The sequence below is a fragment of the Arachis stenosperma genome, chromosome 2, assembly GCF_014773155.1.
Source record: "Arachis stenosperma cultivar V10309 chromosome 2, arast.V10309.gnm1.PFL2, whole genome shotgun sequence".
NCBI lineage: Eukaryota > Viridiplantae > Streptophyta > Magnoliopsida > Fabales > Fabaceae > Arachis > Arachis stenosperma.
The window spans coordinates 116,781,919-116,794,796 of record NC_080378.1 but is presented as its reverse complement, the minus strand read 5'-3'; the positions used below and the strand labels follow the sequence as shown (position 1 = coordinate 116,794,796).

Here is a 12,878-nt window from a genome sequence, read left to right as displayed (position 1 = left end):
AGTGTAATATTACTCTAAATGAATTCCTCCACTAAATGCAATTCGAACATTTAAATTATGAAGAAAAAAAATCTCAGCAAATGCTGAAGCTTAAAAATATGTTTGGCCATTGCAGAGAGGAAAAAGAACAAAGACAAAAAAGAGAACAGAATTTACATGAAAACATTTATGGAGATGACAAAAATATGTTAATATCAACCATCATTGAACAAGATGTAAGTCGTAACTCCTAACAACAAAGGTTTGCTATCAAATGATTAATGTTTTCATGTCACTCCTCGTATATATTTGGATAACATAGTACTTTTCCTCATCAGAAAACCATTAATTAGCATATATCTTCAAAACTTGAACAAAATCTACAGCAGCAGCATGAATCGCCCACCTCTTATGTCTCTACTTGTTGAAATTCTTTGGACACTGAGGGTGTGAAGCATCCATCACAAGGGATGCTGTAAAAACCACTATCATGGTATATTCACGCGAAAAAGGAGCTAGTTCCTTGGTTGTAAGGAAGTAATGTATTTTGTTGTGTACATGATCAGGTTTCTGCAATCGTCACCTCAATGCATCAACCATTCTACAATCATGCTTCCGGCGTCGGCATCTATGATGGGATTTTTGGTCTAACAAGGAGTTCTCTCCAACCATCTCCATTTTGGAATCTACAGCTGTGGAACAATGAAGTTCAATTTAGTCTCTGGAACAACACAGTTCAGTACTAGGCTTTTTTATACATGCTAAAATAAACATATAGTTCGAAATTTAGTCAAGTTTTGCATAATGCATATGATTCATGTCAGTATTGTTAATCAGGAAAACATATAGTTTCTAGTACAATAATACATGTATAAAATTCCAGTTAAACTTCCATTGTTATATAGAACAGTAATCTTTGTTCCAAGAAGCTGCTATTGTTCAATCAGATATAGATTTGCAAGTATATTTCTACCTCAAATTTCTGACTATTTTAAGCAACGAATCTTCTTTTTTTTTTTCCCAAAAAACAAATCTAGTAAAGAATGAGGGCGGATCCTCCCAATTGAAAAATCCAATTGTCCATGTCAAGTGTGAATTTTCATTATTAGTGGACCAGGTGGGCCAAGCGGGTTACACAAAATTATCCAATTATTAATGGAACTTGACATGGTCATGTGGATTTTCCAATTGAGATGATTCGCTCCCGCAAAGAATACTCGGTTCGCCTGCGAATAGTTTTCTCCCACTCTCTCCATTCTCTAAAGTTCAAACACCTTGCTGAGCATCTAGGAAGTGGGAATCATCGGTGTATACCACTACAGAAAATTGAGGCGGCCATTTTAATAAAAGGTTGACCCACTCTTTTATATATTTCCCCACTAAAACACTACCAGTTAGTGGATTGCAAGAATTGTCTTCCCAAAATTTTGCAACTTCAAACATAAGGATCCTACTAAAGTTGGGGAGAAATGATTAATGAGGAGATCTTCCTGAACATCCTTCTAACTACTAAATGAAGAAAGAATTGATTGCTTTTTAAGACAATGAAAGTATCTATATTTTACTCTTTAAGAAAATATCTTAGAATCGTTATAGGATGCTATCTCATTACACTATTCTCACCAAGCAATAATGATTAATCTAGTAAGTACTAATGCTTTATAACCAACCAAACAGCTTTAATGGTTTAGTGGTAAGGGGTTTGGGTAATATATATGAGATGATTCAGATCCTCGGTTCAAATCTTATTGTTGCCAATGTACCACAAAAAGAGAGAGAATTGATTGAGAGGACTAATTGATAAGCCTAATTATCTTCCTAACTATAAAATTGACACTTGTCAAAATTTTACCTAAGCCATTGAGTGTGTGTTTCTCTCTCTTTATCATCAATTTTTTATTCCTTTTTTCCCACAACTAGTCAATTACAATATTATATTAAATCATCCATTGTAATATAATATTACAAAAATCAGAGAGAGTAATATCTCAATCGTTTTTATATAATTAGGTTCAAATTTCAATTCATACCAGATGTATCAGAGAGGATAAAGTAATAGTTTCACAATTCACATATGGAACAAAAACTGCCAAATCAACAATAACATAATAACAAAAGCAAAACAACATATCTAATGCACCAATTAACCCAAAAACACAAAGAAGTAAAAATAAAAATCTTCATGATATCCACTTTAATGTGTGGTGACTTCAATGGGTCAATTACAGCAGTGTCAAATGATTCTTGTGGTTGCTTTGGTGGGTTGATCATGGCAGCATGAAGGAGTTCCCAATTTTCTGGGTCCGGAAGATGATGGGTCATTATTTTGTTTTGAGAAATCTAAAGAATTAGTAGAGTCTGAGGGGTTAGGAAAGGGGGTATAAAAGGAAACGTGTCAATCAATTAGGAATAAAAAAATGATGATCAGGAGAAAGAAACACATCAATTGGGATATGTAAAATTTTGACTAAGTGTCAATTTTATAGGGTAAGGACATGATTAGGCTTACCAATTAGTCCTCCTAATAATTTCTCATCAGGAAAAAAGAGGAAAACTTAGCTTAAAAGTTATCGGGAACTTGCACTACAGCATCACCAAAACCTTAGACAATAGAATATACCTATGCTTAACAGATACAGTTCGGCAATTGAAATTGAAGGCTCAAAGCATATCCAAAGAGAGAGAAACAACAGAAACTCCCTAATCCTATGTTTGAACAATTCAGTAGAATCCATTTCAACTAAAAATATTCACAAATACTATTGAAACTTTTAGGATTCACAACCCACAAAACTGAAGTCTTACACCAGAAGAACTTAATAGTAAATCAACTCTTTAACTACTACAATGCCGAACAAGTTCCATAGAAGTAAAAAGAACTCGCCTATTAACCAAACCACTGATCTAATTTCAAGCACAAACTCTTTCAAACCCACTTAGCAGGCTAGTACCTACTACATAAGCAAATCACCAAGTTGGTGACCAACCAAATACAATGAATAAACAAAGTACACCACTTTGTGCATACAGAAATAAACCACCCATAACTAGGAAGTTCCAAATTTCTTAAGCATCCAAACACCGAAATCACATTGTTCTCTAATTACAAAACTAGAATATCACTCTAACCAATCAAGAAGAGGTATATATGCACAAAAAGAAAAAAACCAAAACTTTACCTCGAATTTGCTCACCCCAGAACAACAATCTGAATCTGGGATCATCTTCTTCCTCATCAAACTCATCCCCATAACCAAACTCAGCATCACCACGATACCCAGGTTCACTACCATACCCGGACTCATTCCCATTCCCATCAGAACACCCACCCACCCCACCAAACCCAACACCACTCTCCTTCTCCCCACTACCGCCACCATTACCACCACCCCCACCGCCACCACCACCACCCTCTCTATCCCTCTCCCTCCTCGCCTCACTCACATCGGAGGCCCAACTCCCATCTCCAACGTTCCCAAAGAGCTCCCCGCTGGAGTCCGTCCCCATCGCCACCGGAAAATCAGAGCAAGTCCCATGAGCCGCCGAGGCCCCAACGGAGCAGCATCGGCGCGTGCCACTGCGGTCACTACTCCGGCCGGAAACAGAGCGGGATCCTCGGCGGCGGCGCTTGCGGGCTATAAGGCGGAAGTTGGTGGTGGCGGCGGAAGACGATTTGAAGGGTTTAGTGGTGGAATCATCGTCGAGAAGAGAAAGCTTGGAAAGGTCGATCGAAACGGAAGGGGTTTTGCGATCGGAGAGACAAGGGCGCTTGTTGGTGAAGGGCTTCCATGTACGGAGCTGGAAGAGGCAGGAATCAATGGAGTGGCGAGATTCGAGGGTCTTTGGAGATTGTTGGGTATGGGACATTGACTGAGTCATCTCATGGCATCACAAATTCAAATTGGAATGGCTTAGGTGCAGGATTTTCATATGGTTGTGTGTGTTGAGCTTTAGTGGTTAAGGGAGGAGGTACATGATATTTTTCTAACTTACGAGATTCTAGAGACTTGTCTTGGGCCCCACTCTCACTTGCCTTGCCTCACCTGCTCTCCGCTCTATTTATTAGTTAATGAGTTTATTTATTTCTTTTTTTTTTAATTTCACTAATCCAATCTGACTCTACTTTTAAGAAAGGTTTTTTTTTTTCATAAAACTTTTTTTATTTTTATATTTTTAATAAAATAAATGCAAGAAACCAGATTTTAAGTGTTAATATTAGTTCATTTTTTATTGTAGAATTATGTGTTTAACATTTTTTGAAAGACTTACTATTTAGAATTAAATTATGTGTTAAAAAAGTTAGTTCTTTAATTAAACTCTTGTTAATAATATTAAGTATATTAAAAATATTTGTTAACAAAAATGTCTGTAGACGGTCGATTTATGTGCTTCAAATTTTTTTAATTTTTTAAACACAAATCAGACACTTCGAGTACAAAAATCGGACAGTTTTATTTTTGTATTTAAAAATCGGTCGATCCGATTTCTGTATCTCTTAAAAATCAGACGGTTCAATTTATACTCCGTAAATTAAATCATCCTACATTTTTAAAAAATACCATAGTAGATTACAATTTAAAAAAAATACCATTGTTAACCCAATATTGATTTACAGATCTATCCCCCGTATTTCAAATTTCAATAATATGACAATGGTGACGATATATTATCCATCTGTTGATGGATTATATATATTGACTATGATCATCAAGATTGCAACAAGGGAAGAATGTTATTAGCACTCTTTGGTTTAGGGGTGTACAACTGGAATAGTGGTCTTGTCTTGATTAGTTGATATATTAATTTGATGCTGAAAACAGAAACTAGATATCTAATATTTACAATCGTAGTTCTAGCTTTAAAAAGTGATCTAAACTATTTTTCCTGAATTACGTACAGATTCTTTCTAATATTAGCAGCATAATCACCGAATAGTAGCTTACTCGGAGGATGCAGTTCAAATACATAGGAGGTAGGTCTCGAGACCAACGTTGGCGTCTTAGGGGGAAGTCTGTCATATAATATTGCCCCAAAGCTTGTTTCGTCATAGGCAAACGAATCTGTAAGCACAAAGAAACACTCCCTTCCCAATTTTTCAGCCTGAAACAACAAATTAGCACATAATGAATGAGAGTACCTATCACAATTGCCAGTTGCCACCCTAATATGATTGATTACCTTTTACTTCTAAATGTGCAGCATAATTCTCACAAATCAATATAATTAAATTTTTATAAGGTAAATAGATAACACTATTATTTATTATAACCACAAGCTAGAAAAAGAACAAGCTAATTACCTTAAGTTGGGAAAATCTGATATTATTAATGGTTATGATAACTTTCACATCGGACAAATTATCAGCCAAAATTCGAATGGCAAGATACTCAAAGAAGTTCTGCAAGAGCTGCTTTTGTCCATCCGAATCCTCGCCAAAGCTATCAAAGCAAGGAAACCACAGTACACACTGAACTTCATTCCAAGGAACAGGGTTCTTCCCTGCTTTAGCAATGATTGTCTGGTATGGGTGATATAGACCCCATAAAATTTTGACCCCTTTCAGTGATTGTTCCAATATCGTTGTTTCTGACAAACATGTAGTTGCAATTATCTTGGATGGATGATAGTGGCGACCAAGAGATGTGGCAAAATGCAAATCAGTGTCATCCAATACAAGAATTGATCTGTTGGTAGCTTGGGGGAAAAATCTCAGGAGAGATGCAGCAGCCATATTATTATCTTCGGGCTCGCAGACATCTCGCCTGAATGACAGTGCCGAAGGACCTGAATCGTGTGAATATGAACAAGACGCTCCTCTTCGGCATCCCTGTTATAATGAATGAACAATATTCATCATCATAGAAATAGGTAGCATCGTAAATGAATTATCAGACAAACCAATACCTGCAACGAAAAGAAGAATTTGCATTGTGGTCTCTTAGCTTGAATTGAGTGAGAATATAAACATTCACTATCTCGACTCGAAGTATCCTCCGAGAATTGAGCCCTTATCTGTTTCACACAGGAAAAAAAAATCTGTTTTACAAAATGAGAAATATATTATAATATTGTATGTACAAGAATTTCAAACTATGCTACCTCTTTTATAATTTTAGCGAACATTTTTGCCACATCATAACTGTGAAATTCTTCTGAAGTGACATATGGCACAGAAGCACATTTTGTTTCACCTGTTGCTTTAAGGCCTTCCTCATATGCAGAAACTCCATCTATGTCCCCATCTGCCTGGAATGTTACTAAGCATGTGTGTTCATATTCATAAGGATCAAAATAGGGCGGCAAACCCCTAAAAGAGCTCAAAAATTTTGGCCGCAACCGGTGTACTGAACTTAACAAATCATCATCTGTAAATATTAGAATTAAAGAGGATTTAGTAGAGTAAAAATCTATGACGAAAACAATAAAACAGATTCAACAAATTTGATGCACTCCCATTAAAAGAATTCAAAGCACACATCTGACATAATTATAACACATACATACAAATTTCTAAGGTCTGATGCAGAGATGACTGGGAGAGATTATGGAGAGAACACCAATCTTCCTCAAGCTTAGGCATCAGTGCTTCGGCAGGATACACATTCTCAATCTCTAGAACCTGCTTCAAATGGTTAAGCCGATACTCATCCTGCATGTGAAAGAAAATATTCACTTTCAGATTCATGCAACCTGTAAGCCTTGCAGTCACAAAATAAAAGCAAATCCTATTTCCAGAAAAAGATATGGTCATGTGGCTGCTTGCATCCACTCCAAGTCTCACAGGAGTCCAAGTGAAAATAGATCTCTAATTACATGCACTATTTCCACCACAAGAAGCATGATGTTTAGTGAGCAATATTATAGTTTTTAATTAAAAAAATTATCATCTTGAAATTTTTTCCTTCCACCTTTCGTCAATAAATCCTCATACAAAACTAAACAATGCTAAGGTATTTGGAAGCTCATAAAGTGAAGGAGGAAGAAGACTTTACCCTGAACAGATGCTGCCAAAATTCAAATGCACAGAAGTTAGCCATGAATTCCATCTCCTTTCGACCAGCTAAGATTGTTCGGTCAGTAAAGTAGCTAGCAATATACTTTGCAAACTGACAAAAACAAAAGGATTCAATTAGAATAAAGCTCATAGAAATTACAACATAGAATCAGTGCAATTGGAAATAGTAATATTGATCCACTCCGGCATTACCAATATTTCCTCTCCAAATGGATGAAGAATGGGTAAAGGCTGTGTATCCATCATTATACCCAGCAATATGCCCTCGCGTATCATACCAGCATTCCCAAATTTCAGAACTAGAACAGAAGCATCAAATGACAAAGGACAACTGGCTATCAATTGTCCATGAAATGTGGGTTCATAACGGCCCCTTGGAGTCTTTTCCAGTGCACGCATCTGAACAAGCATGTTCAATGCATCTTCAACAACTTGTGGATCTGGTGCATCCAGAGATTTTTGCAGCAAAACTGCCATCAAACCCATGACAGTTGATCAATGTACAGAGAATTAAAGGAAAACAGCGGGAGAAAAAAGAAAGGAGAGGAGAAAGAGAAGGGGGGGGGGGGGGGGAATGAAAATTACATCTTCACTCAGTAAGGCATTTAAAATTATCAAATATTCTGCAACATCCAAGATACAGTATTTAAAGTTATCGCCCACTCTAGATGAATAAACTCAAGCACAACTATAAGCAGTCTTGAAAATTCAACTTAAATAGAGAGTCTCATCACTATGATTTAATAAAGCCCACAATTGTTAAGAGATATCAGAGAAATATTTGGTAAATATACAAATATTCAAAGTGCTATAGGGATAGAACTTTCCTATAAAAAGCATTAATAACTAGAGTTTTCCTATAAAAAGCATTGATGATAATAATAATAATAATAATAACAACAACAAAAACAATAACAATAATAATAATTACAACAGTTTCTGCTCAAGATATCAAGACCATATTAACTAACCTTTTGGATCATTGATAGCCTTAGATCCAGCACAGCACAGTGAAAGAACTTGAAGCCTCAAGGATAACTTCAGAATAGACGGACTCTCATGATCCTCAAGTTTGTTGAAAAATGAACCAGTGACCAACCTATAAACGTGACCATCACAAGTTCGGCCAGTTCTTCCCCTACGCTGCTCGGCCTACAAGATCATATGAAATTAAGAATATTGTATAAACAGATCAACACATACAATTAGGATACTACTGTTTTACCTGTGATTTGGAGACCCAAACAAGCTTTGAGGATTCCTTTCTTCTGGACTTATCCCAATAGACTTGCAACGATCGGCAAGAATCAATTACAAAAGCCACTTTGGGTATTGTCACAGATGATTCAGCAATATTAGTAGCCAATATTACCTGATAGACAGCAGCCACAATCATCTACTGTGAATAATTATAATATAAATGGAATCTGAGATAAATAATGTTAGGAGAAGGAAAACCATCTAGAGTGAAAATTCCATCCGTGCCATGGGTAAATTAAAAGAAAATATTATGGAACAAATACGGAAGTAAAGACATCATACATGCATCCATATAAAAGAAAATTATACAAGTATATAACACAAAACTAATAGTGGATATTTAGAACATTATTACAAAACAATCCATGAAGTTTTTAATATCAAACACTTGAGTCCCTCAGGTTTCAAAATACACAAGACATTCCCTAGCGTTTATCTTTGTTAGACAATAGAGTCCCTCTCCCAATATTTCCGTTTAATCGAAATGACTGTTTTCGAATTTTAAAAATTTTTCAGGACTGTTTTGAGATTTTTTAAACTCTGGGAACTATTTTATACTTTACTCTTCAAATCAAATTGGAAGGAGACCGTATTGTCTAACACAGATAAACATTGGGGCCTATTTTGTGTATTTTGAAACTTGGGAAACTAAAGTGTTCAACATTAAAAAAATTCAAGGACTGATTTGAGTAATTACTCAAATTAATAAAATTCTGCAGCATATATAAATGTTCAACATGCAAACACCCCACTTGCAAAATTATAATCCACAATTAATATGGAGACTACTTATTCTACTTCTGCTGAACATCAATCATGGTTCACAGATAAATAAAGTATAAAGCAATATATGAAGCAACCAACACAAAGCTACACACATGCATCGATAGTCTTAAAAAACCTTTTCTATTAACTGCACAACTAGCTGAATTAATTATAATTTAACAATTACTTTTCGATGCGACTTCCAAATCTTCATAGCCATGAGAGCTTGCTCGGTATCAATGCTGCGATGCAAAATATGAACTTTAAAAGTTGATTCAAGTGGCTTTAGAAGTCGCCATTGCTGCTCAAGTGAATAATATGTTGGAAGGAAAACCAGAATGCTTTTCTCAATATCTGGTTCATTCTCATGGATATGCAACACCAGGTTATGAATAAGCTGGTGAAAATCAGCCTGAAACTCAGGCTTGATGTAAGCATTGGCTGTGAAAGGATCTACTCCGGGAGAATACTTTGAATTCATTACTTCAGAACTTATTCCGATAGATTCAGCTACCTGTGCCAAAAAACATAAGCACTATCATCATGGTTATTACATCAATGAAATGAGCTTCAGAAAAATAATGATATGATATGCCAATTGAACACCATCTGCGTAACTTTTTATCATAAATGACATAAATTAAAACCATTAAATGAAATTTACTTAGAAAAGATATACAAGACTAGCGCTGAAAATTCGTGTAAATTATATATGCATGCCTGCTCAAGATATGAAACATGTCGCTGGAAAACAATTTTCTGATTAGAGCTAGGAATCGCAAGCACTTCAACCCGTTCACCTCTTCCAAGATCCTTAAAGTAATCCCTGTATCTTGAAATATCAGCAGTTGCAGACATCAAAACCACCCTGCATATCATAAAAACATAAAATTTCAATTGTTCTCATCTTTGAATCTCTCTTTATAGTTTGAAGAGAAAGTCAAATCAGAAACAAGCAAATAAGATAAAGAATGAAGATAGCATATATGTAATTAGGCATTTTGCTGAACTCATCTGAACATTGAGGATGCTAACCTCAGGTCATTGCTCTTCAACAAGAACTGCTTCACACAAACAAGGACAAGATCAGACTCCACAGATCTTTCATGAACTTCATCAAGAATGATAGCTTTGTACTTAAGAGCAGCAGGGCCCTTATCTCGCAATTCATCCAACAAAACTCCAGCAGTTTTAAAAACAATCTTTGACCTGCAGTGTGGCATTATAAATGCACAGGAAGAAACAAAAATAAGTGCAAGCGCTGCTCCCTTCTAAACAATATAGCAAGTAGAATTATGCTGAAAAAGGTAAAAAAGAATGTCATATTCCTTTGTTGAGTGACTTCTTCATGACAATTGACAAATGACGATGTAGCCACCTATACTACATGCAAGTGTCAATCCATAATGTGTTATTATCATCATGTTAGACTTGTATGTTAGCATGATGTATAATAACATCCTTGCATCTCTCTCATTTTTTTATGTTACCAGAAGAAAGACTGTATGTTTTGCCGTCCAAACAACCTCTTCTGTTACCAATTTGAGTCATAATTTATCTTCAACAAAAATATTTCAAGATATTGAATATATGAAGGCAATGGAGAAACAGGGCAAGATGAAAGAAGTGATTAAATAGCTATCCAACTCAACAATATCACTAAAGATATACATATGTACGAACTGGCTACCCGGCTGATAAGTGCTTTGAGTGCCCAATGTGATACCCAACTTCCTCTCCCACTTCACAATTTCGAGCTTTTGCAACCATTTTGGCAACGGCAACAACAGCAAATCTCCTGGGCTGTGTGCACAAAACAGGCGACATGCCTTCGTCCAGAAGAAACTGTGGAATTTGTGAACTTTTCCCTAGAGTGAAAGGAGCAAAGATGTCAGAAACATGGAAAGAACAATCATTGCCGCCAAAATAGAACCTCACACTCAAATATAATTTCCAAAAAACCTTAAACCTTAACCAAAGTTAGCCACACAATTTCCAAACAAAGTTACTGCGATGACTCATTCATCCTAAGAATTGCATACTGAATTCCCTACTCAGCGTATTGTATGCCAATTTCTCTTCAAATAAGTTCCAATACTTTACTCAACAAAAATTATAATTTAATTTACTGTTAAGAACAGCATAACTATGTATCCATACACATATATAAATGAATATAACAACCCTTCTGACTTTCAGTTACACAAAAACTTACTAGTTTTGGAAACTACAAATTTTCCTTCTCAACTATATCCAGGTGAGCCCTCAGGTGAGACTAATAAATAAATAAATAAATAAAAAGGTTCTCTAACGAGAAGAACCACCAAATTAGCTTAAGCACTAAGATATCATCTACCACTACCAGTCAATGCAAGTCAAACGCACAATCAAACACAGTCATGCAACATTTTCCGCTTACGGCTAACTACCAACACAAATACAGAGATTCAATCTCTCATGTTTGGCCACTAGACGAAAAAAGAACAGCGCCAAAAGCGAAGAACCACGAAAATAGGAAGCAAGTGATAGAGTCAATGACTCAATGCAGATCAAACGGAGAATCAAACAAAGTCACTCAACACAAAATTGAAGTTCAGAAATGAAAAGCCAAAACACATTGACGGTTATTAGAGAAAGGTTAACAAGTTTAATTTGTTTGCTTTACCGCAACCGGCCTCGCCGACGATGAGCGTAACGCGATTCTCCATGATCTTCTCGACGATCTTCTTCTTCATAGCCATCACTGGAAGCGACGAGAAACTTGACTGTGATAACGGCAAAGTGTACGAAGCATTGTTGGAAGAAGAGGATGACGCCATTCTCGGAGTTTAGAAACCTTCGTCACACACACTTCACACACTCTCAATCTGGACGAAACGTTCCGAAACACTTATTCCGATTCTCCCTCACAGCGAAACGTCTCGTTTCGTCTTATTTCTCTGATTCTCTCTCTTCTTTCTGAGGAGAAGACGATTATCAGTGCGCGTCACTGGTCAGGTCAGTGGTTACCCACATTGGCACAGGCCGAAAGGCGCGAGGTTTTTATAGGGGAGGGAGTGATATGATGCGGGCGAGTGCATGCGGAGCATGGTAGTGGAGTGTGTAGTTGACTGTGAGTCAACGAGATTTGGGGATTGATGATGTTGACTGTGACTTTGTTTTAGCCAATGGTGACGATGATGCTGGTGATGGTGATGGTGTTGGGAATTGGGAGTGGGGGATGGTGCAGAATAAAATGCACCTTGGTTTTCTAGGATACTTAGGTGGGAAGTTAGCTGGTAAAGATGGGAATCTCGCTGCCCTGGAAATTGCGGTCTGCGGAGAAAATATGGGGTCGTGTTGCGAGGGATTGTGTAATGTTTTCACTTTTAATTCCGCGGTTCCGCTAATCATCTAACTAAAAAAGTAAAAATTAAGCCAACTCAAGTCATTTGGTTGAAAAATAAATTTGTTATAAAAAAAAATTATTATTCTAATTTTAAAATTTTAAAATTAGAAATAAAAAAGAATTAATTTAGTTCATTTATATTATAGTTTGTTTTTTAGACTTTTTTTTTAATTCGAGTTTAATTGTATCTTTTGAAGCATGCCAATAAAATTATCATAGTTTATTATTTTTTGTTATCAGTTAGTTATTAATATTTAAAAATATAAAATAAAATATATTATTAAATTATTAGATTAAAAAAATTAAATTAATAATTAAATAACAGTCAAAAATAATAAATTCTGATAATGACTAATATTTTTTGTTTTTTTAGTAATAATATACGTAATCAATGTAAAAATTATTTTCTTATGTAATATTGTGGATTAGATATATATGAAAATATTTATACTAATAATATATTAAAATTAA

General features: G+C 35.7%; 2 protein-coding genes across 3 annotated transcripts; both read right to left on the bottom strand.

Moving 5' to 3' along the window:
• Positions 1 to 105: 105 nt before the first annotated feature.
• LOC130962199 (uncharacterized) lies at positions 106 to 4,003 on the bottom strand. Of its 2 annotated transcripts, none has more exons than XM_057888331.1 (2): positions 3,159 to 3,987; positions 106 to 671 (listed from the first exon to the last, which is right to left on the bottom strand). In XM_057888331.1, exons 1-2 carry the CDS (start codon positions 3,856 to 3,858, stop codon positions 559 to 561), a joined length of 813 nt encoding a protein of 270 aa, XP_057744314.1. In that variant the 5' UTR covers positions 3,859 to 3,987; the 3' UTR covers positions 106 to 558. The 2 variants fall into 2 exon arrangements, with proteins under 2 accessions (XP_057744314.1, XP_057744313.1); XM_057888330.1 differs by lacking the exon at positions 106 to 671 and adding an exon at positions 692 to 2,337 and having other exon boundaries at positions 3,159 to 4,003.
• Positions 4,004 to 4,680: 677 nt separating this feature from the next.
• LOC130961501 (DExH-box ATP-dependent RNA helicase DExH8) lies at positions 4,681 to 12,325 on the bottom strand. The gene is made up of 14 exons (XM_057887433.1): positions 11,685 to 12,325; positions 10,710 to 10,887; positions 10,055 to 10,228; positions 9,740 to 9,887; positions 9,207 to 9,533; positions 8,220 to 8,366; positions 7,966 to 8,146; positions 7,187 to 7,464; positions 6,972 to 7,085; positions 6,484 to 6,628; positions 6,079 to 6,344; positions 5,884 to 5,991; positions 5,279 to 5,806; positions 4,681 to 5,079 (listed from the first exon to the last, which is right to left on the bottom strand). Exons 1-14 carry the CDS (start codon positions 11,836 to 11,838, stop codon positions 4,855 to 4,857), a joined length of 2,973 nt encoding a protein of 990 aa, XP_057743416.1. The 5' UTR covers positions 11,839 to 12,325; the 3' UTR covers positions 4,681 to 4,854.
• Between the last annotated feature and the right edge of the window lie 553 nt (positions 12,326 to 12,878).

Excerpts from the sequence above, each read along its gene's own strand:
- LOC130962199 (XM_057888330.1), bottom strand. The coding sequence starts at position 3,858 with ATGACTCAGTCAATGTCCCATACCCAACAATCTCCAAAGACCCTCGAA. Across the intron at positions 2,338-3,158 it reads CTGGGGTGAGCAAATTCGAG|ACTCTACTAATTCTTTAGAT; the intron begins GTAAAGTTTTGG and ends CTAACCCCTCAG.
- LOC130961501 (XM_057887433.1), bottom strand. The coding sequence starts at position 11,838 with ATGGCGTCATCCTCTTCTTCCAACAATGCTTCGTACACTTTGCCGTTA. Across the intron at positions 7,086-7,186 it reads CATTTGGAGAGGAAATATTG|TTTGCAAAGTATATTGCTAG; the intron begins GTAATGCCGGAG and ends TGTTTTTGTCAG. Across the intron at positions 6,345-6,483 it reads GCATCAGACCTTAGAAATTT|ATGATGATTTGTTAAGTTCA; the intron begins GTATGTATGTGT and ends TAATATTTACAG.